At 41.8% G+C, this 24697-nt stretch overlaps 2 protein-coding genes across 3 annotated transcripts in view; one reads left to right on the top strand and one right to left on the bottom strand.

Annotated features, from left to right (window-relative positions):
* The first annotated feature begins 10032 nt into the window (after positions 1-10032).
* The window catches only part of LOC149451740 (alpha-2-macroglobulin-like protein 1), a 148792-nt gene continuing 134127 nt past the window's right edge, over positions 10033-24697 (top strand). For both annotated transcript variants that reach the window (XM_089690337.1, XM_089690336.1), the window contains exons 1-2: positions 10033-10174; positions 20316-20499. In XM_089690337.1, coding sequence (XP_089546463.1) covers positions 10107-10174; positions 20316-20499 — 252 coding nt within the window. In that variant the 5' untranslated portion in view covers positions 10033-10106. The remainder of the gene's footprint in view (positions 10175-20315; positions 20500-24697) is intronic.
* LOC149451741 (uncharacterized) lies at positions 12041-13702 on the bottom strand. The gene is made up of 3 exons (XM_089690234.1): positions 13358-13702; positions 12737-12883; positions 12041-12196 (listed from the first exon to the last, which is right to left on the bottom strand). Exons 1-3 carry the CDS (start codon positions 13700-13702, stop codon positions 12041-12043), a joined length of 648 nt encoding a protein of 215 aa, XP_089546360.1.

Here is a 24697-nt window from a genome sequence, read left to right as displayed (position 1 = left end):
CTGAAACCATTTTCTAAATACAGGGCCAAACCCAAAAGCTTCCAAGACCATATCCAAATATTGCCAGTGGACAGAATCGAAAGCTTTTTCAATGTCCAATGCTGCCAGTACTCTGTTTGCAGGAGCAAGGTGCCAGAAGTTGGAGGGGAGTAAGTACTCTACGCAGATTTACAGTATATCTGTAGATTTGCAATTGTCAAGCAGGGAGGGAAGAACCTTCATCATTCTGGATGCCAGGACCTTGGTGATAATTTTTAGATCATTGCTAAGGAGGGAAATGGATCTATAAGAGGTACAATGTCCGGTGTCTTTGCTTTGGAAGGACCACATGGGCTTGATGCATAGAGGACAGTAATTCTTCCAGCTCTTGGTCAGGAATTTGTTTAGATTCCTGATAGATCACCAAATCCCCCCAATGGGCTCCTAAAAAATAGTAAGAAAATAATACAAAAATAATATTGTAAATAAATAAATTGGTAAAAAAAAGTCTGGGCCTGACTCAGAGTACCAATCTGTTTTGCCAGATATTGCATCTTTTAGAGCTTGTTCTACATACTGAAAATCCATTCCCTATATCCTCTGTACTTGAATATAATATGAGGCTTGAGAACTTTCAAAGCAATTTTGGCTTTTTCCTGATAAAGTGAAAAAGCATTTTCTCTTAGACAGGGAATTCCTAGACAAGTGGTTCCTGTAGCAATTGTATGTACAGAGATGGACGTGGTCATCCATCTTGCTAAAGATCCCAAATCTTGTACCATTCTATCTCCCTCCAATCCCCCTCCCTCAGGAATGTGGTCTGTGTGTATGAAGAGATCACAAGCATCAGGCACAGCGGGGTTGCTTAATGGTTATAAACCCCAGTTAGCCTGGGCCTAGTATGTCTGTGAGCTAATCGTAAAGCCATAAACCCCCTCAGTCACTGGACTTCAAAAGACATTCCGAGATAGCCGTAAAACAGACATCACATTTAAAACCCACTTTTCCATATAATTTCATATTTTAAGCTAAGAAATAATTACAATCAAGCCAAGCATATATTCGGATAGCTCAGTGTAGCCTCCCTGATGGTATTCCCGAGTGTAGCTCGGGGTAAAGTTTCAGTACCAAAAGCGGTAACCCCGATCTACACTCGGGCTTACCATGCAGCGCGATCCGGCATCTGTTCTTCACTTACCTTGTCCTGCTCTCCCACGATGTCCCTCCTGCAGTGTCCCCGGAAATGTAATCCGGCGGATGCCGGCATCTGTCATCTGGGTTCCGTTCCCTGCGATGTCGGGACGTACGGGGGACGGAACTGGCGGGAAATTTGAAAATGACAAAAAGTGACATTCACTAAATACACTAAAATCACATAGTAAAACATTACTGTATCAAAGCATTTCAGATACATTTTGTCCCGAGTGCTTTGCCCTGTGCCCTGCCGGCATCCGGCTTCCGTGTTCCGGTCCCTGTGCCGTTGGGACGTACGGGCGCCGGAACCGGCGGCAAATTTGAAATTTTTAAAAAATGTCATTTTTAAAAAAATGATTATTATATAGTAAAACATTGCTGTTTCAATGCATTTCACATATATTTTGTCCCTACTGCTTTGTCCTGCGCCCTGCCTACATTTTGACTGTTCTTTCTGCCTGGAAACTGTGAAACGTCCATGGCGTCCAAAAAGCGTCCCTTTAGTTTAAAATCGGTTTTAGACCAGCTAGAGAACAGCGATAGTAAATTAGAACTACTTGCAGAATTGAGTGATAATGATTCGTGGGGAAATTCGTCATCAGACACTGAAAACGATTTTGCGACTTTGCTCAGTGATGTGCGAACTTGGCGCTATATTTCAAATTTCAGTGTTTTTGGTTTGATTATATTATTGAATTAAATGTATTATTATTATATTATTATTTTTTGTGATTATTTATTAAATTATAATTTATGATTTTGTGTTTCATAAACATTTCATAAACGTGTTTCATAGGGGTCTGTATATTTTTGAAATTTTAGAGTTGCTGGAGTTTGCCAGAACATCAATTATAGTCGCACAAAACCTAGTGGATTTGAGTGGTGCGACAGAGTCTACGAAGTTTCTTACTTGTAGAACAAAATGATGATAGGGTAAATTGTAGGTTAGTAGGATATGATGAAGAGGCTTTGGGGAACCTATAGAGGTGTCATAGAGATGTTGTACCATAACTAAATTTTGTGGGAACCACAGTTCATAGGCTGCATGAGAATGTGGAGGAGTAAAAGAGGGATTGTGATGGATAGGTAGAAAGTGAGAGAGCCACGGAGAGACCCCCAACTTGCGTCTGACTTCTCACCTGGTAATAAGAGTGTCGCAAATGAGCGAATTGTGTTTTAGGTGTGGTGGGAGAAAATTAATATTTGAATGTAGAAGGGCCATGAGAATGTAGAAGGGCCATGAGAGTCTGCTACGAAGATGCTATAGCAGACTCAATGAGATAGTTGGAGTACTTGGAGGAGTGGGTCAGCCAGTCCAAACAGATACGAAGCAGGCAAGAAAGATTATATACACGGACGTTTGAGAGGCCAGAACCTCCCTCACTATGTGGAAGAAATAATTTGGCAAGTACTATGCGTGGGCGTTATCCCCTCCAGAGGAATTTGGAAATTGCTCGGTTTAACTTTGTTATGTCGCTGCGTTTCAGGAGTAGGGGTGTAGTCTGGAGTGGATAGAGAAGTTTCGGTAAGCTCACCATCTTGAACAGATGTGATCTGCCCAAGAGTGAGAGCGGTAGGTCCTTCCACATCTCTAATTCCCCCATAATTTTGTTAATCGTGGGTGTGAGATTAAGCGTGTATAGAGATGACGCTAGTTTCCCTATCTTTATACCTAGGTATGTGATGTGGTTAGTTGCTATTTTAAATATCGAGTTTTGAGACCACACGGGGGGGGGCGGGCTTGGAACAATGGCAGAGCTTCACTCTTAGAAAAATGTATGCGAAGGCCTGAACAGAGGCGGAAATCTGAAAAGACCTCTTGAATGTATGGCAAGTCAAGGGATGGATTTGAAGTGAAAATTAAAATGTCATCCGTGAACAAAAAGATTTGCAATTCTTGTTGACCTATCGTAATTCCATGAAGGTCAGAGCGGAACAGTAAAAAGCGTGCTAGGGGTTCCAGGGCCAGGTTGAACAGTAAGGGAGATAATGGGCAACCCTGTCTAGTGCCATTGTGAAGATGGATGGGGTTGGATATGTGACCTGCCGAAAGACATGGGCTGTTGGTGAATTAAAGTTAACGCGTAGCTTCTTAGGTGGGTCTTTTCGCGGGCTGCGCTGGTCTCTTGGGCCTGGGCCTTGGGGGGCATGATGTGAGTTGAGAGGGCCCGCACTATCCGGTAGAGTGGTTTGCAGATACTGGAGGGCTTCCTCTAGGTGAATAAAGTATTTAGCATCCCCTATACACAACGTGAAGCGGAGTGTAGCAGGGTATGCGAGGGTGAATTTGATCCCTTTTTGGTATAGTGTAACGCATATTTGCTGGAACGCTTTGCGTTTGTGGGAGTCTTCCTGAGAGTAATCGGCAAACAGTAGAAACTTGTAGCCCTCTATTTGCAAAGAGTGTGAGTTGCGAAATGAATTCAGGATAGCAACGCGGTCAGCGTAGTTAAGGTATCTGACTATTACAGAGCGTGGCGTACGTCTATTGTTTGAAAGCGCCCCAAGGCGGTGTGCCCTTTCAGTCTGACAAAGTGACGGTATGCGTGTGGAACAAATGTCAGACAGCGAACCTGCGTTGTATGATTCTGGGAGGTCTACGACGCGCAGATTGTTCCTGCGCGAGCGGTTTTCTAGGTCGTCAAGTTTGTCCAGAATGGATTGCTGCGTACGCTTAGAGTGCGAAACGCCGGCCCGCATGGCTTGAAATTCGTCCTCTAGATCATACGGCGCATGACCGGAAGTCTTGATTCCTTCTAATGAGGAAAGTTGCAGTGTCTGCATCCCTTTAGAAGTGATTATCCCTTTCAGAGTATCTTACTAAAAATTATATTTTTATTGCAGAGGATACCTAAAATCTGACTTTATGCAGACTTCTGGGAAAATCATTTAGCCAATCACACAAGCAAGAAATTACATTTCTGGAGGCATTCTGCACACCAGCTTTGTACAGAAGACCTACAGGTTGCCATATTGATTTAGAATTTACCAAAAATTACACCACTGCAGATTTAAAAGGAAATGTAATTTTTAATATAATTCAATTACAATATAGCTTGTGTTGCAATTGTATATTCTATATTATATTTGTTATTTGCTATTTATTTTCCCACCAAAGCTGAACTGCCCTTTAAGTTGGCCATACACATAAAGGTTTCCATAGATTCCCCAATCCATGCTAAACAGCTTGGATGCACAAATTGCTCTGTGGCGGCTATTGTATTCTGACAGCGAGCACCCACTGCTGTCAGAATACCTGAAAAAAAATGTAGCTGATTGACTGACTTTTTTTCCACCCAGCTCCTCTGATTTCAAAAGCCTTTTCAGCGTCAACTAACAGAATAATTTCCGGTACCTCTCCTCTTTCATGCTGTAACTTCTTAAAAAGTGTTATCTGGAGTTTGGCTTTAATTTGATAGTCAGGTTCATCTAAAACTGTTAGCACATCTAACACTACCCTCTCCCCTAAATGACAATGCTATTGTCCAGAGTTGTCCCTGCTGCTCCTCCGGTAGAGTGGAGACACCGTCAGACCGAAAGTGTGTTATTGGCAGGATTACCATGTGAAAAAGAAAAAAACCCTTAAAGGATAAGTTCACGTTCAGGAACATGTTACATGTTCCACCCATTTTTAGGGTAGCCGCTCAGGGATCCAAAGACCTGGTGTGACAGCAGTACTGGAAGAAGTTCCCCGTACCAGCAGTCACTTTTTGAAAAGCGGCCATGTGGGGCTCCGCCCATACAGTCTTCATTCACAGAGTTCTGTGAATAAATGAACTACAATTACCGACAGCCTTTGCGATTTCAGCTTGTACTTATCAATGAACCACCACGGCCCTGTTGAGTGCTGTGGTAGTTCATTGATTCTTCCTATCAGTGTAAAAGGATGACCAGAGACTGCAGACATAGTACAGGAGATGACCAGAGACTGCAGACATACTACAGTTGATGACCACAGACTGCGGACATAGTACAAGAGATGACCAGAGACTGCGGACATAGTACAGGAGATGACCAGAGACTGCGGACAGTACAGGGGATGACCAGAGACTGCGGACAGAGTACAGGAGATGACCAGAGACTGCGGACATAGTACAGGAGATGACCAGAGACTGCGGACACAGTACAGGAGATGACCAGAGACTGCAGACACAGTACAGGAGATGACCACAGACTGCGAACATAGTACAGTAGATGACCACAGACTGCAAGTGTTTGGGGAGTGGGGGAGGCAGGTGCCCAAACTTGACAGGTACCCGCTTCCACTTCCGTGGAGTTGTCCTCCCTGTAGTCTTGTGGGACACACGACAGGTCCCAGAAGACTACAGGTGGCCATTCACAAAGCGCAGCATTTCTCGTGCAAGCTGTCACAGCCGGGTGCCCACACTGAAGATGCCAGCGCCGAGGAGAGAAGACGGCCGGTAAAAGTAGGACACCGCTGGACCGAGGAACAGGTAGGACCGAGGAGCTGGTTCTTCTGCACAGTAGGGCCGAGCAGCCAGCCTGATATTCCAACGTGCCAACTGCGGGAATACCAGGCCAGCCGCCCCATATTCACTCCATAAGACGCACAGACATTTCCCCCCATTTTTTGGGGGAAAAAAGTGTGTCTTACAGATCGAAAAATACGGTAGTAAATGCACATTTTTTTACCTGCAGAAAAATGTGCATTTATAATGTGCATTTATTATATTTTTAAAAAGGTGAACTGAGCCAGTAGGTGACTCCTGAAATCTCATTTTGTATAAAAATACAAAGCAGTTTTCCTGTAAAATATGCAATAATGGTGTGTTTGACCTTTCTGTTTACCTACAGCCACTATGTGATCTTTTTACCTAAAGCGCCCAAGTCACTGAAGATATATATATTTTTTTGGACACTAATTTATGTTTGGACACTATAATTTATTTAAAACACTAATGTTTTTTGGATGATGATATACACCTTTGTATAAGTTTGTTATTAGCGCATACCTTTTAATTTGGATTATTGTGGCCAAAATTTATTTTGGGTGGGTTATGCTGCTGACACTTTGGTGTTTTTTGTAAGTGGCGCTTTTTTCTTTTTTAATTTGGTATTGGTCAAATTTTATCATACCCGGGATGTTTACTAGACTCTTGTTTGGACAGATTTCAGTGAGTTATTCCTAAAAATTACAGGCCTACAATAAAAAAAATACATATTTCCATGCAAAAAAATGTACCGCTTTGAGCACAGAAATATGGACATAATCAGACCGCTAGGGAGGTTAATGTGAGTCGCCTGATATCTTACACCCCTAGTTGAAGTCTACAGGAGAGCAGAAAGCCATATAGTTCTAGCTGAAATAGTAAGATATGGCATGTTTGATATCTAGATGTTTAGCAGATGATTCTGCATGTACCTAGGGAAGGTTATTGACCATGGTATAACTTGCGAGGGATTTGGTCATAGCCGGAGTTCCCCGCCTAAAAACACCCCTCCCCAAATGAGGCAATTGGTTCTCTGCTTTAAGGAGACACCCTGCTGAGTTCCTAGAAAAAGGCTGTTATGCTTGGAGCAGTAAGTTGAAGAATTCTCCCCTTTTAACATCAGGAACCAACTTGGGAGATGGTACCCTTTTGCTCTGAAACTTGATCTGCTTAAACCAAGGCTGACGGCAAGTATTCTACCTCTCTAAACTTCTTTCTGTTATCTCTCTGTTGTGGTATTGCTCTCTGTATTCATATATATATATATTGGCTACATCTTTTTCTGTAAATACTTTTATTGCACAATTTTGACCTTTTTAGTAATAAATCTTATTTTCTGAGAAGTATTGAACTGTTTCTAAAGCTCTTTAATGCAAACTAAGAATCCCGGTCACTGAAGAGCGCTACTGTGTGTTTTTAAACCTCTATATACCTCTGCCTGCGGTGACAGTGGTATACAGACGATTATTCAAACATCATAGTGTTATTGGCTAATATTGGCGAGTTTCCCCTACAAAAAGGCGGTGGTGGCAGTGTGAAGGGTTAATTGCGTAATCAACCTGACCCAGTAACAATTGCTCTGCAGGTACATAGATTGTGGTCTATTAGCTGGAAAATCTTTGTGCAGGGTGCAGCTGAGCGTGGCATTGTTATGCACGTGACAGTGCGGTTTTAGATTGGCTAGTCCTTCGGTGACAAGTTGGTGACAAGGGCTGGGGGTCTGACGCCGCGACCGTCACAGTCATTTTCCAAAAACTTGTGGAAACAAAAAACTTCCATGGACTCAATATGCCTCTCAGCAAATAGCTTAGGGTGTCTACTTTCCGAAAATGGGTCATTTTGGGGGTGTTTGTACTTTCTGGGCAGTCAGAAAGTAAAAGCTGTGTAAATTCCATTATTTATACCATTGTTTGTAGATGCTATAACTTTCACACAAAGCAATCAATACACACGGATTGGGATTTTTTAACCAAAAACATGTAGCAGAATACATTTTGGCCTAAATTTATGACAAAATGTGAGTTTTTGGGATATTTGTTATAACAGAAATGAGAAAATATCGTTTTTTCCAAATTTTTTTAAATTTTTTTATAATGCCAAAAATAAAAAGCACACAGGTGATCAAATGCCAACAAAAGAAAGCTCTATTTGTGTGAAAAAAGGACATACAATTCATTTATGTACCATATTGCATGACCGCACAATTGTCAATTAAACTAGTGCAGCGCTGTATAGCAAAAAATGGCGTAAATTGCAGTATCTATACCATAGTTTGTAGACGCTATAACTTTCACACAAAGCAATCAATATACACTTATTGGGATTTTTTTACCAAAAACATGTAGCAGAATACATTTTGGCCTAAATTTGTGATTAACTTTGAGCTTACTATATACTTTTTATAGCAGAAAGTAAAAATATTGTTTTTCTTCAAAATTTTGGGTTTTTTTTTGTTTATAGCGCGAAAAATAAAAAGTGCACAGGTGATCAAATACCACCAAAAGAAAGCTCTATTTGTGTGAAAAAAAGTAAGTAAATTTAGTTGGGTACAGCATTGCATGACCGCGCAATTATCAATTGAAATAGTGCAGAGCTGAATAGCAAAAAGAGGCCTGGTCATTTGGGGGGTGTAAATCCTCTGGAGGGCAAGTGGTTAATTCTGTTGAATTTAACTAGATCTGCTGTCTGTCCTCTTATGGCAGTTACTTTCCTCTGTAAGACTATGACATAGTGAAACATATCCTCAGAAAAGAAATCATCTAACACATAGCCAGGGGCAGACTGACAACTCATGGGGCCCCTGGGCAATAGGGGATCATGGGGCCCCCGGGCAATAAGGGATCATGGGGCCCCTGTGTCCTTGCCCACACTCAAAGCACACCCAAATATGCCTATAATAAAGGTACCAGGGGCATCTCATGGGGCCCCCTACTGACCCCGGGCCCTCGGGCAGTGCCCGAGTGCTCGAATGGTCAGTCCGCCCCTGCACATAGCAAGCTCCTCGAGTTTGGAACTTCTTCAGTTGATGTCTCACATGACAATATTGTCTATCCATATTTGTAGGGCTTTTTGGCTTTGTGCCTGATACGTAGAATATGAAATTAAGAAGCCTTTATTCATTTGCTCTTTAACCACTTGTTTACCAGGGCAATTGTTCATATTTTGCACGTTAAAATCTGCATTTTTGCTAGAAATCGCTGTAAACACCACCAAAAGTATACATTTTCTGAAAGCAAAGACCCTGTCAAATAAAATGGTGGTAGTTGCACTGTTTTATATAGCCTGATATTTGAGCAGCTTTTAATTAAGAGAATATTTTTAGGAAAAAGAAAACACTTAAATGGAATTTAGCGCAAACACAATATTATACCCAAGTTTTTTGGTAAAATATAAAAGGTGGAGTTGCATTGAGAAAATATATACCAAACATGTCAAGTCTTAAAACTGTGCTGTGGAATCTTAAAAAATGATGGCACCCAAAATTCTCCATAGGCGACTCTTCAAAAGCCCTTACAGATCAGCATTTAGAGTTAACCATGAATTATGGCCCTAGAATTATTGCCCTTTGTCACTCACACGTGTGCCGCAACTGATGATGCATACAAGTGCTTGCCCTATGCTGAACTTTTTTTTATATGGGGTGTGTGAGAGGGTGACAGGGGTGCTTTAAATATTTTTTGAAATAATTTTAATTATTTTATAAAATTGTTGGTTTTTTTTAACACATTTATATATTTATTTACTTTATTTCCATCACAAGAGGGCTAAGAAACATTTCCTGTATGCATTTATTATTAATTGCTAAAAGTTGATGGGGAATATTCTTCATAAACAACAAATGATTTCTCATTCTGCTTTCATGTGCAAGCCCACGTTGTACACCTTTGGTGCTGTCTGCCCTCTGCTGCATTATTCCTTTCCCTACCAAAGCCATAAATACAAATCCTTCTGTCCTAGGCATTCGGTACATGTAACATCTTTTTTTTATACAGGGAATATAGAATCATTTTTATCAGTTGCTTCTCCAAAGATGTTTACAGTCTAATGTCTTCACTGCAGCTATGAGTATGCACAGTAGGTCCAAGTAACATAATAGTGTCTTTAATTTCTTGGAGGAAACTGGGGAGCCTACAACATGTAAAGAACAACTCATCTAAATCCTCAGCTATGTACAATGTAGCTTCATACCGTATATGCAATCCTTTCTGGACTGTCTAAAGTGGAAAAAGCTATTTTGTAGATGTCCTTCAAGAGTATAGGTGTGTACACTGGATTTCTTTCAAATATTTAAACTTACAAACAGTATAAAGGTCCATAGATAAGAGGTCATATGTCAATGTTGAAATCCTTTGCTTCAGCCAATATTTGCCATTGTACTTATTTGCCCCCAGACGGGGAGGGTAATACTGGCTCTTTCTATGTCTGCCATTACTATAAGAATCGATAGATTTCCTAGGCTCATTGAGGGTGACGTGTCTCAACATGCAGCTTCTCCTGGTGTCCATCTGCCTGGTCATCTGCAGCTCAGCATTTGTATCAGCCACAGATCCGTAAGACAATTACTATGGCAATTGATCTTTTCAACTTTCTAGCAAAACTTTAGGGGTATATTCAGGGGCGGACTGACCATTTGGAAACTTGGGCACTGCCCGAGGGCCCGAGGTCAGTAGGGGGCCCCATGAGATGCCCCTGGTACCTTATTCATAGGCTTTTTTGAGTTTGGGCAAGGACACAGGGGCCCCATGATCCCCTATTGCCCGGGGGCCCCATGATTTGTCAGTCCGCCCCTGTGTATATTTATAAAGCAGTAAATGTGACAAGCACCAATCTGTAGGTGAATCTTCCTGGTGCATGTGTTTTCAGTCTGTGATTACCCTGTAGTAAATGTAAATAGAGCATTCACTTCTTTATAAATATGTCCTATAGTTTTTTGTAACTGTTTATATGTGTTTGTAAGTGAGCATGTGTGTGTATATGTATATAAGTCCAATCTGCAGCACCTTCCAAATGTATTAAGAGTTAAAAAACTCATAAATATCAAAATAACAAAGACTTTGACTGGTTAAGATCCTTCATCAGGCATAACAATTTTGAAAATCACATAGAATTCATTATATAGCACATGGATGTCAAACTGGCGTCCCTACAGCTGTTGTCAAACTACAAGTCCCATGAGGCATTTCAAGATTGACAGTTACAAGCATGACTTCCAAAGGCAGAGGCATGATGGGACTTGTAGTTTCACAACAGCTGCAGGGCCGCCAGTTTGACACCCCTGATATAGCAGGTTTTTTCCTTGACTGGAAATTAGCGACACCTGAATCATCTCAACTCAAAACATAATCTGGTTTAAACATTACAGTTAATATCCAGCAGATAATTAAATGTGTTTCTGGTTACTTCATATAAACATCTGGAAATGAAAAAGGAATACAATATTTTACAAACATATTTCAAAAACAAATGTAAATCATAATCCTTATTTAACCCCTTAGAATAAATTGTATTTAGTTGTGAAATGTATTTATTTATTTCAGGTACTTCTATAGCGCTGTCAATTTACACAGCACTTTTACATATATATTGTACATTCACATCAGTCCCTAACCCTCAAGGAGCGTACCTAAGGTCCCTAACCTACATTCATACATACACATACTAGGGCCAAGTTAGACAGGAGCCAGTTAACCTACCAGCATGTCTTTGGAGTGTGGGAGGAAACTGGAGTACCCGGAGGAAATCCACACAGGCACAGGGAGAACATGCAAAGTCCAGGCAGGAGGTGCCATGGTTGGGATTTGAACCAAAGACCCTAGTACTGCCAGGAGGAAGTGCTAACCATTTAGCCACTGTGCTGCCCACCCTTCTCTCTGTTTTCCTTTTAACTCCCTATTTCCCCCTATCCTCAGTCGTGGTATGTGGTCAATTACCATAAATCTTATTACATATCTTACAGTGTGGCTGCATTGTCTAAAATGCTCAGCAACCAGTAACTCTGACTGTGGGGAATGAATAGGAGATGTAGCCCGGGTTCACACTTCTGTGGTGTGGAACATTGCATGTGATTTGCACAGGAACCACACTACATTCCTGTGCAAATCACATGCGAATTCTGTGCGGTGCAATTTGAGCCATACATTTTGTATGGCTCAAATCGCATTGCATCCACACCAAAAAAGGTGCAGGACTCTTTTTTTTTCTCCGCACTAGAATCGGATTGCATGGATATTCACCCATTAGATCCAATTCTGCACATCGCACCGCATTTTGCAAGCCGATTTTGGGGTGTTGTTAACTTAACATACACACCCGCAGCGGTTCGCATGAAGGGGGTGCGATCATGATGCGGTGCAGAGTTCGCACAGAAACCAGTGCAAATTCCAAACGGCATCACTGTGATCCAGGCTCACAGATTGTTAGTATATTCTGTCTTTAATTTCTTGAGTGGTCTCCCCCACATAGTATAATCCACATGGACATTTTAGGATATAGAATACATATGAACTCTGACATGTGTAAAATCCCTTAATGTCAATTGATTTTCCTGAATGGGGATGTGTAAATGAAGTAACCTTAAAGCAGAGTTTCAGCTGTTTTAGTGTTTATTAAAAGTCAGCAGCTACAAAAACTGTAGCTTCTGACTTGTCCCGGGGTCCAGCGATGTTCTCACCCACGCAGTCCCTTCTCTACTTCTGTTGTCCACAGTGCCAGCATCTCTACAGTGGGCACCAGGCTGTGACAGCTTGCAGCTTCACAGCCTGGTGCCCACTGCGCATGCGCGAGTTGTGCCGCACCTCCTGATTGGTCCGGCAGTCTCCTGGGACCTGTGAAAGTTCCCAAGAGACTGCAGGAGCAAGGAGGGGGCCGAACCTCTGACTCACTTTGCCGCGGTGAACTAAGCCGGAAGTGGGAGCGGATACCTGTCAAAACCAGGTACCCGCTCCCCCCCAAAAGGTGCCAGATATGGCAGTGGAGGGGGGGAAGAGGCAAATAAGCGGAGCTTCCACTTTTGAATGGAACTTCACTTTAATCACACTGAAACATTGTACACAAGATAAACAGGGGAAACAGCCATTCCTCCTTGGTCCTGAAAAGGTTGGTACTTCCATCACCTGCTCTCCCTGAAATTCAGATTTAATAACCATATCCCTAATAGTTCTACCTCTTCTATAAGATGATATAGGGGGAGATTTAAATTCCTCAATATCAGGGAAAGCTTCCTTAAGGATTTTCCAATGTCTCTTATTTACTGAATAAATCTGTGTAGAATAGGAATCCTTTTACACTCCGGTCACATCAAGCCCGACTTTGAAACTATGCGACCTGCAGTGAAGTTGTACAATTTCAAAGTCGGGGGACATGCCAATTTCAGGTGAGATTTGCAAGACATCTGACACAGATGTCTATGCAAATCACACCAAAAGTAGTGCATGTACCACTTTAGAAATCAGTGCGGCTCCAACCAAGTCGGAACTGCACCGATATGACCGCTGTAATTAGCATGTGATTTGCAAGTCGCACGGTATGCAAATTGCATGCCTAATCGCACCCAGTGCGACCGGGTCTTATTCCGTCTGTGTTTGTATTGTCAGCTCACTCTTCCATCAGCTTCCAGATTCTGTACTCTGTCTCTCATGGGTTCATTTCTGTGTCGGATAGCCTCTATCTGCAAGTCTGCTTTGTGTCTCTAAAAGTCTTGTGTCTCACTGGCTCCTCACTCACTATGCATTTACATGTATCATCTGGCTACGGGGTATGGATTTAAACACTGCTGGTGGGTGACAACTAGAGTATAGCAATGATTGATTACTGTCTGTGAGCGTCACATATAAACCTGTCTCAATCCCATCATTCTTCCTGTAGACCCTAACATCCAGAAAAGGGACAGATTCCTCACTACAATGCATGTTAAAATGTATTTCCAGTATCATACAATTTATGTATGAATCAAACTTAATCAAGGACTGCATGTCTCCCCCCCATATGGCAAAAATATCATCAATAAATCTATACCAAATAACCCTATATTGTAAAAATATGGGGTGTTCAAAAATTAAAAAATTCTTGATCATATCCATATATGCATTAGCATATGGGGGGGCATGTGAGCCCATTACTGCGCCCCTTAATTGCAAGTACAATTCATTATCAAACATAAAAAAGATATTTTCAAGAATAATTTTAAGAAAAGTAACAAAAACTCAATCTGTGCCTCACTAAACAATTTGCACAAGTGAACACATTTCTCCATAGCCTGCACACCCATCTCATGTTTTATGGATGTGTATAAGCTTTCTTCATCCCATGTACCTAGGGTAGAATGTGGAGGTAATGTCACATTATATAATTTGTTCAAAAAATCACTGGTGTCTCTTAAATAGGACCTCCCTTTTGCCACTAATGGGGAGATGATTTTTTCAAGGTATATTGCTAAAGGAGCACATAAAGAGCCTCTCCCCGCCACTATAGGTCTACCTGGGATTTTAGGTAATGTGTACAACACTGGGTTCAAGTTGAAAAATGGTAGTTTCCTTATCAATCAAATTGTCTTTAAATGCGGCATGAACTGCTCTCTCAATTTTCCTAGTAACCTCAGCTGTAGGATCAGATGACTGTTTCCTATTTATTTTATTTCAGGTACTTATATAGTGCCGTCCATTTACACAGATATATTGTACATTCACATCAGTCCCTAACCCTCAAGGGGCATACAATCTAAGGTCCCCAACTCACATTCATACATATACTAGGGCCAATTTAGACATGAGCCAATTAACCTACCAACATGTCTTTGGAGTTTGGGAGGAAACTGGAGTACCCAGAGGAAGCCCATGCAGGCACAGGGAGAACATGCAAACTCCAGGCAGGTGGTGCTGTGGCTGGGGTTCAAACCAACGACCCTAGTACTGCCAGGCGGAAGTGCTAACCATTTAGCCACTGTGCTGCCCCATAAACCTGTGAGTCACATAGCTGCCCTATATCTCCCTGGCATAATCTTTAGAATCCATGACAACCAATGAGCCACCCTTATCAGCCAGCTTGATAGTTAACCCTGAGGGCTGGTCCACAGCAGTCCAGTGCACTTTTGTTTTTCATCAAAAATGCATGCACTGTGTTTTCCATGTATGCCAATGGCCCTATGTCACACCAGTACAGTCAGTTTCCGGTGCGGTCAAAAAAAGAACATGCTGCATTTTTTCTGCACAGAACCATACTGGAACATAGCAAACTGCATCAAAACTGTACTGAAATGGAGTGTGGAGTGAACGAACTGTAAGCAAAAACTTATCTGGAATGCATCCAAAGTGTGTTTTTGTGGTGTGAACTGGTCCTACAGGCTAGTTTACACTAGATGCAGTCCAGTGCAGTTTTTTTCTGCATCAAAAATGCATGCACAGTGTTTTCCATGTATTCCAATGGCCCTAGTTCACACTAGTGCAGTCAGTTCCAACCAGTTTCCAATACAGAAAAAAAGTACAACATGCTGCATTTTGTATGCACAAAACTGTAATGGAACATAGCAAACTGCATCAAAGCTGCACCAGACCGGAGTGTGGTGCGAACTGTAAGCAACACCGTATCTGGAATACATCCAGAGTGCATTTTTGTGGTGTGAACTGGCCCTAATGGCTGGTTGACACTATAGAAATGCAGTCCAGATGCGTTTCCACATGCATGTTTTTGACTGTGCATTTTTTTTATGTGTTCCAGTGTGTTTTTTTATGCATTCCAGTTCATTTGTTCCTCCTCTCTTTTTCTTCAGTTTAAATGTGCGTTCCAGTGCATTTTTGGTGCGTTCCAGTGCGTTTTTGAGTAGTTTTACAGCAAAAGTAGGTCATATGGTTGTCAATGTCATAGTTCACATCAGTGCTTGCAGTTCCAGTGCGTTTTGGTTGCAGAAAAAAAAGTAGAATATACTGCATTTTTTTCTGCACAGAACTGTTCTGGAATGCAGTAAAACACACATGTCCCTATTTAAATTGAAGGTAAAGAGGGGAAAAAATAAACTGGAATGCATAAAAATGCACCTTAACGTTTACCAGAACGCACCAAAAACGCATTAAAAACATAGTGCAGGGTTTAGGAGTGCACGGTATACAGAGTGCAGGGTTTAGGAGTGTGGGGTGTACAGAGTATTGGGTTTAGGAGTGCACGGAGTACAGAGTGCAGGGTATAGGAGTGCGTGGAGTACAGAGTGCAGGGTTTAGGAGTGCCCGGTGTACAGAGTGAAGGGTTTAGGAGTGCATGAAGTACAGAGTGCAGGACTTAGGAGCGTGTGGAGTACAGAGTGCAGGGTTTAGGAGTGCGCCCAGTACAGAGTGCAGGGTTTAGGAGTGCTAAGAATGCAATGTTTAGGAGTGTGTGGTGTACAGAGTACAGGGTTTAGGAGTGCGCAGAGTACAGAATGCTGGGTTTAGGAGTGCGTGGAGTACAGAGTGCAGGGTTTAGGAGTGCGCCCAGTACAGAGTGCAGGGTTTAGGAGTGCTCAGAATGCAGGGTTTAGGAATGTGCGGTGTACAGAGTACAGGGTTTAGGAGTGCGCAGAGTACAGAATGCTGGGTTTAGGAGTGCGTGGAGTACAGAGTGCAGGGTTTAGGAATGCGCAGAGTACAGTGTGCAGAGTTTAGGGGTGCATGGGGTACAGAATGCAGAGTTTTGAAATGCACAGAGTAGAGTGCAGTGTTTAGGAGTGCACAAAGTACAGAGTTTAGGAGTGTGTGGTGTGTAGAGTGCAGGACTTAGGAGTGTGCAGAGTGCACGGTGTAGAGTGTAGGATTTTGGAGTGCTCGGAGTACAGAGTGTAGCGATCAGGAGTGTGGTATTTACAGACTGCGGAGATCAGAAGTGCGTGGTGTAAAGTGTGCAGGGTTCAAGAGTATGCTACATACAGAGTGCAGAGATAAGGCACATGCAATGTACACTTCAGGACTGCATTTCACTGGACACTTTAAACCAAAAATGACACCCCATCCAAATCCTCATCCAAGACAGGACTGATTTCCCTCTTCTAGCACAAGCCCCCCCCCCCCATCAATATAAAGCTTCTTCCAATGCCATATATCATTTTGTTTCTCCTCCCCCCAAATTTCCCAACACAGACCTCAGATACAGCACAGTCTCGGGCTCCATGGCGGGAGATGTTCTTTCTCCCAGGCTCCTCCTTGTGGGGTTTGTCATAAGACATGCCAGAGCTGAGGAGGAGCCTAGAGAACTCTTTATTGGTGTGTTCTGTCCTTTTCCTCCCTCTGCTTGATCAATCTTTATCCCTTAGGATTCATTCACACTAGCTTTGCTCTCTGAAGACCAATTCATATTTGGATCACTCTTCAGTGAACATTAGACAGGTGTTGAGAAGGCGTTGTATCACCTTCTCTTCACCTGCTTTAACCAGTTGAACCCCACACTAGTGCACCACAATTGTGGGGCTGTTGCAGAGGACACTGCTTTGGGAGGGAGCAGTGGACACTACTTTTAAGGGGCAGAGGACACTACTTTGGGGGGAAGAGGAGCAGGGGACACTACTGTGGGGTAAACAGCGGACACTATTGTGGGGGGGAGGGGCAGAGGACACTGCTTTGGGGGAACAGAGGGCCAGAGGACACTACTGTGAAGGGGGGCAGGGAGGCAGAGGACACTACTGTGGGGTAGGGGGTGGGGGTAAAGACACTGCTCATGCATGTGCAGTGGGTACCTGGCTGTGAAGCCGCAAGCTGTCACAGCCGGGTGCCCACACTGAAGATGCCGGCCTCCTGTAATACAGGACGGCCAGTGAAACGGGCTGCGGGGGGGGACACCGCGGGACCGAGGTACAGGTAAGTGGCTGTTTATTAAAAGTCAGCAGCTACAGTTTTTGTAGCTGCTGACTTTTATTTTTTAACAGGGTGAGTGGAACTCTGCTTTAAGTATTTCATCCCAAATCCTAAATACATTCCGTGTCAGTGTGCTTGTGTCCTCGTCCCCAGTGCAATATTCCTGTGATATCCAAATAAACTTTTCCAGTGGTGCCTTACTAAGTAAACTTTCCATACTTACTCAACTTCACCCATGTGTGTTATATATTCAATCTACCATTCGTGATAATAGCCCCAAATTATAATATCTCCTAAAATCTGGCATATTTAATCCTCCTCTTTTTTATTACTGCACAAAACTTCATACTTGACTCTTGGTTTTTTGTTATTTCACACATATCTAGGTATCATTTTTTTGAGAAGCCTGAAGAAAGACCATGGGAGGTGTATTGGAAGCATATTAACTTTATAAAACACTTTTGATACTATAATCATTTAATTATATTTATCTGACCCATCCAAGACTGCTTTCTCATCAAAGCTTTCCTCAGTTCATCTTTTATCTCGTTTATTAGCGGGATATAATTTGCCTCATATAGATTTTTTTATAGGCAATGTTAGTTTTATTCCCAAAATACTTTAATTATTTCTCTCTCCATTTAAAGGGGAACTCCTTTTGTAGAATGTGTTTCTCAGCCTTTGAATCATTTATATTTAACATCTTATTTTTGGAGGGATTCATATTTAAGTTGGATAGCTCTCCATATTCTTTCAATTTCCTCATTAAATTCGGTAATGTTAATCTGGGGCTTTTGATATAAAACAGCATATTGTCTGCATAAGCTGCCACTTTATGTTCAATGTTCCTTGTCCACATTCCCTTGACATCTACGCTATTTCTAATGGTTGCTAATAGTGGTTCCAAGGAGATAACAAACAGCAACGGGGACAGAGGACATTCCTCTCTTGTTGCATTATACATTCTAAAAGTTTTTGATAATGAACCGTTTACCTTCAGTGCAGCTGAGGGACTGCTATATAACTCTTTATCCACTGCATCATTCTAGGTCCAATTCCTAATGTTCTCAGCGTCTTGATCATAAATCTCCAATCTACTCTATCAAAAGCCTTTTCAGCATCAACTAACAGAATAATTCCGGTACCTCTCCTCTTTCATGCTGTAACTTCTTAAAAAGTGTTATCTGGAGTTTGGCTTTAATTTGATAGTCAGGTCCATCTAAAACTGTTAGCACATCTAACACTACCCTCTCCCCTAAATGACAATGCTATTGTCCAGAGTTGTCCCTGCTGCTCCTCCGGTAGAGTGGAGACACCGTCAGACCGAAAGTGTGTTATTGGCAGGATTACCATGTGAAAAAGAAAAAAAACCCTTAAAGGATAAGTTCACCTTCAGGAACATGTTACATGTTCCACCCATTTTTAGGGTAGCCGCTCAGGGATCCAAAGACCTGGTGTGACAGCAATACTGGAAGAAGTTCCCCGTACCAGCAGTCACTTTTTGAAAAGCGGCCATGTGGGGCTCCGCCCATACAGTCGTGGTATTCATTCACAGAGTTCTGTGAATGAATGAACTACAATTACCGACAGCCTTTGTACAAGCGATTTCAGCTTGTACTTATCAATGAACCACCACGGCCCTGTTGAGTGCTGTGGTAGTTCATTGATTCTTCCTATCAGTGTAAAAGGATGACCAGAGACTGCAGACATAGTACAGGAGATGACCAGAGACTGCAGACATACTACAGTTGATGACCGGAGACTGCGGACATAGTACAAGAGATGACCACAGACTGCGGACATAGTACAGGAGATGACCACAGACTGCGGACATAGTACAGGAGATGACCACAGACTGCAGACCTTTGGGGAGTGGGAGAGTCAGGTGCCCAAATTTGACAGGTACCCGCTTCCACTTTCGTGGAGTTGTCCTCCCTGTAGTCTTGTGGGACACACGACAGGTCCCAGAAGACTACAGGTGGCCATTCACAAAGAGCAGCATTTCTCACGCAAGCTGTCATAGCCGGGTGCCCACACTGAAGATGCCAGCGCCGAGAAGAGAAGACGGCCGGTGAAAGTAGGACACCGCTGGACCGAGGAACAGGTAGGACCGAGAAGCTGGTTCTTCTGCACAGTAGAGCCGAGCGGCCAGCCTGATATTCCAACATGGCGGCTGCGGGAATACCGGGCCAGCCGCCCCATATTCACTCCATAAGACGCACAGACATTTCCCCCCATTTTTTTGGGGGGAAAAAGTGTGTCTTATAGATCTAAAAATACAGTAGTAAATGCACATTTTTTTACCTGCAGAAAAATGTGCATTTATAATGTGCATTTATTATATTTTTAAAAAGGTGAACTTATCCTTTAAAAAAGAAAAATGAATGTAGCCACCACATTTAAGGACTGGTAATCTGCAAAATATAAAATGTTTGTATTTGGGTACAATAATGCTCTAAATTGCATTGTGATAACTGCTAGCAAATTTCATGTTCCCTTGGCACTTGTCTTGTTCTGGTGTATTGATAAGGCAAACATGGATATAAAGCACTTTATCTAAATTCAGTTTGATACTTAGGCTGAGGAAGTACCAAATGCTTTTACTTGCCTCTGTTACATAATAAAATGTAAAAACATACAAAACTCACATTCCAGAATTGGACAAACATTAGTTAAATAGCCCACAAACTAGTTAAGTCTCTGGAGGCATAAAGCATGACACTTTGCCTATCTAGTCTCCAGATAGCCCACCTCCTGCCAGAGAGGTATAATCACTGAGCCAGTAGGTGACTCCTGAAATCTCATTTTGTATAAAAATACAAAGCAGTTTTCCTGTAAAATATGCAATAATGATGTGTTTGACCTTTCTGTTTACCTACAGCCACTATGTGATCTTTGTACCTAAAGCGTTAGAGGGGGGATCTACGGAGAAAGCCTGCGTCACCATCCAAGGTCTTGAAAATGGGCTTCATCTAACACTAGAGCTTCGTAGAGATGGCCACATCCAAAATATAGCCGAGCAAGATATAAAAACAGCTGAGTTTAGCCAATGTTACTCTTTCCTGGTAAGTAGTAATATAATAATGCAAAAATGGATGTTGACTAATAAACGCTAAATCACATTGTCTAGTGTGTGTACCTGTAAAATGTTCTGAGTCACTGTAGTTTACCGCCCAAGAGAACCTTTCGCTTAAATTAGCTAAATACATTCCAGATGCAATAAAACAAAATGTGTGCAAAGTCCAACAGTTTATTCAACCACTTGCCTACTGGGCACTTATACCCCTTTCCTGCCCAGGCCAATTTTCAGCTTTCAGCACTGTTGCACTTTGAATGAAAATTGCACAGTCATGAAACATTGTACCCATATGACATTTTTATAATTTTTTTCACAAAACAGAGCTTTCTTTTGGTGGTATTTAATTGCCACTGAGTTTTTTTTTTCATTATAAACAAAAAAATAGCAAAAAATTTGAAAAAAAAAAGTTTTTCTTTGTTTCTATTATAAAATTTTTCAAACAGGTAATTTTTCTCTTTCACTGATGTGCGTTGATGAGGCTGCACTGATAGGCAACACTGATGGGCACTGATGAGGTGGCATGGATAGGCAGCACTGATGGGCACTGATAGGCTGCACTAATGAGGTGGCATTGATGAGGAGGCACAGATGATGCTGCACTGCAGCAATGATGGTCACTGATAGGCTGCACTGATGCACTGACTGACAGCACTGATTACCTGATTACCTGGTTACCTGCAAACAGTGGCAGCACTGGTCATCTGTACAGGTGGCCAGGCCACTGCTGTTTGTATACACTGTGCACATGGTGTTCTTCTGGCAGCAGTCACCTGTGTAATACAAGCCATAGGGCATTTGTTGGCAGGCTTTTGTTCACTTTAAATGGGATTTGCATTTTTATACAAATCTGCAGAAATGCAAAACCTGCTAAAAACAGATCAACTGAAAGTCAGAAGGAGGTAGACTGCAGGTCAAATATACCTGTCAATGAAATCAAACTGATGCCATCAACAAACTCTCAAAACCCATTGGCACAAGCCTTAAAAAGAAAACAAACTGTGAGACTTTGCATAAATTTTTGTTTTGTTGGAATGTATTTAGCTGCTTTAGAGCGAAGGTTCAATTGATTCAATTCATAAAGACTAATTACATTTTTGATATGGACAACTAGCTACTCTGGTTATAAACATTAAGGGCTCATTTACTCTTGCTGTTTGGGGCAGTTGATTCACGTCTTTAACCCCCCCCCCAACTGCTCCCCCTTATTCTATGAAGGCGGCAGATGGGGGTGTACACATGTTGGGGCTTCAATGTTTTTTTTCGCAGCTGCAGCAAAAAATACATCCCCATCACATTTGGCGAACATTGCCACCCCCAAATGAATAGGGAAATGTTGCAACTGTCCCAAAATTCTGAGCAATGCACCTAGTTTGTGGCATTGTGGTGCAGCATTTATGGGGTAAAAACATACAGAGAGGGGGTGACATATCACCTCCTCACTGCCTGTAAAATGCCTCTGAAAAGAGATAAAATCACACATTGTTTTTCAGAGTTTTGTCAGTCTATTTCGCACATTTAAACATAACCATAATCTGAGTATCCATTCTTACCATAACTGTCACCGTTTACATTACTTTTTTTGACCACTGTTGTCATTTGTTAGAATTATTCTGACTTTTCAAATCAAGTGAGTGCTTGTTCAAAGCCTACATCATGAGCCACTCTGTAAAGTACAGAAAACCTGACTCCTTCATTTCCACTGACTGACCCCAGATAGTTTATATCTGAAAAAAAAATCATGGGACAAGATTTCTGTACTTTATGGATTTGCTCCTGTTTGGGGTAATCATTGATGAATATTAAAGTATTGTTATTGAAGTGTACATAAACCCTAACAATGAGCTCCTGTAATTTCCCCCTTTGGTCTGTTTGATCTACAGTTGAACACATTTCATATCTGGTTGATAAGTGAAAAAAAACTGTCAATCCTATAAAAAATCCAAGGCTGTCCTATGTCATGTTCACTCTGCAGTGTTATCTCAACAAGTGTGTTAAGCCCTGCCTTATTCATTTCTGTGAATTACAGACCAACTCCCCTATACTATGGAGATGAAAAAAGGGGGAGGTGTTCTGTAGCCACAACACACTTCCATTCCTAGGGTGATAACACAGCATTATTAGGGTCCCTGCACACTGGGAATAAAAAATGCCACTGTTTGAGGCGTATTGTATTTTATTTCCTGCTTGTAAAAGCCCCTCTATGTCAGCCTACAGCGTTTAGAGGAGGTTAGAGACAGAAAAAATAACCCTTTTCTTATGCATTTAGGTGAGCACTTTGGCATTAAAAAAGCGGTAAAACACATCAAACGTGGCAAAAAATTTGTGACAGCATGCCTAGGCGCTAGGTGAGGGTTTTCATTTCAATGTTTAGAATAAGTAAATATTCTGGCCAATAAAATTAAGAAATGCCAAAGAGCTTAACTTTCAGAAACACGTTTACAAAAATGCATTTAGGAGAGTGCCAGGGTGCATGGACCTTAATAAAAGCAATATAGTGAGTGAGCATTATCATCCTAGGAAAGATATCCTGAAAAAAAAAGAAAACTAGTGCAGCCACCACATCTAAGAAGTATTAAGTTGCAACATATTACACACTTGTTACTGGGTTTATATGTGTCATGAGTGATATAAGACTATCAAAACAAAGACAGAAATGCAGCCTGGTCATAGTATTAAATGCACGCTGGTGGTGGGCACAAAACCATTTTGCCCTTAAAGAAGAATGCCAGGCATGGAATACGTTTATATAGTTACATTGGTCCAGCTTGGATAACTGTAGGTATGCATATTCCATACCTGGCCATGCCCCCTGGAAGCTGAAAATCACAGAAATATACATCACTACTTCAGTGATCTCCACTTGCTTCTGGGTCCCGTGCTGAGTAGCAGTCCTGATGCACTGAGAATACAGTATGTTGGCCACTCGGCAAGGACACCTTTCAGAGAATGCTTTGAATTTTCTGAATAAATGCAAAGCATGCTTTGATTGGATGAGAATGAGATTGTGACATCATCACCCAACCTTTATACTTTGTCCAATCAGAGAACATTGTGCATTCATTCACAAAATGCAAAGCATTCAGTGAATGGCAAGTGGCTGTCCTTCTGTGTTCACAATGCATCAGTCAAGCTACTTGGCACAGAACCCAGAAGCAAGTGAAGATCACTGGAGTAGCGGTGTCGAATTCAGCAATTTCCAGGTTCCAGGGGCTGGACCAATGTAACCATGTAAAAATATTCCATGCTTTGATTTCTCATTTAAAGTCAGATTTTATTATTTATCCTACTTTAGAGTAGGGGCTAGTTAAGAACCCAATCAGTTTGTTTTATATTTTTATTTTTTGTTTTCCCTGGGGATGATTTCCATTCACTTCCTCTACCAGAGACACAGCAGAAAGTGAAGGAGATCTTTTCAAAGTGAATAGATATCACCAGAACGGTTTTATCCCAACCTCTTGTCTCCTGCAACAACCCTAATATATTGGATTTTCAGTCACTTTCTACACAGGAGAAAGTGGTCCTTGGGAAAAATTTGGAGGGTTAATCACAAACACAAAAGGAGACAGAAAAACACAGAAACAATTCAATGGTAATAGATTACAGGGTTATTAAGTAGTGGACGTGTATGGCATATTTTTGGAGAATACGGATATCATTTATAGCCACTGGGAGCTATGATTTCATGTGTTTAAAGTCAAATTAAACTATTTTTTTTCTATTTTAATGGGCCTCCAGGAGCTTTATGCCATAGCGTGCTAGTATGCACTGCCAGACATACCTGTCATATGATCCCCTTCAGCACTGGAGTGCTCCCGCTGGTAATTGATGCTTCCATCTTGTCTTGGTTTTTCTTCTGGGTCCAGTCTGTTAGGTCCATTGAATGGCTGGACCCCAATGTTGTCACTCCTGAGTATGCACATGGGAGTCACATCACCACAGCACAGAGCAGTGCCATAAAGGTACACTTAGCTGGCAGATAGAAGCATTGATGACAGCAATAGGGTCTCTTTTACATGACTGCTTTACGTTTAGCAGCATCTCTGCTAGCAGTGCTATCAAGGTGTTTGAGTATAGCAATGCAAATGTAAATATTCAAAGGAAATTTTAACTCACAGTACAGTACGCTGGAACTCTATGGGTCTTGTCAGACTACAGCTTGGCAGGTCCATAGAGCAAACAGAGAC

Source organism: Staurois parvus, unplaced genomic scaffold (assembly GCF_062004578.1).
Source record: "Staurois parvus isolate SC_StPar_1 unplaced genomic scaffold, SC_StPar_1.0 ptg000525l, whole genome shotgun sequence".
Lineage (NCBI taxonomy): Eukaryota > Metazoa > Chordata > Amphibia > Anura > Ranidae > Staurois > Staurois parvus.
The sequence above is the reverse complement of the archived record's forward strand: the minus strand, read 5'-3'. Positions and strand labels throughout refer to the sequence as shown.

Excerpts from the sequence above, each read along its gene's own strand:
- LOC149451741 (XM_089690234.1), bottom strand. The coding sequence starts at position 13,702 with ATGGATATGATCAAGAATTTTTTAATTTTTGAACACCCCATATTTTTA. Across the intron at positions 12,884-13,357 it reads CCCGTAGCCAGATGATACAT|ATTTATTCAGTAAATAAGAG; the intron begins GTAAATGCATAG and ends TATTCTACACAG. Across the intron at positions 12,197-12,736 it reads CTGAATTTCAGGGAGAGCAG|GTTACTTCATTTACACATCC; the intron begins GTGATGGAAGTA and ends CTCTGCTTTAAG.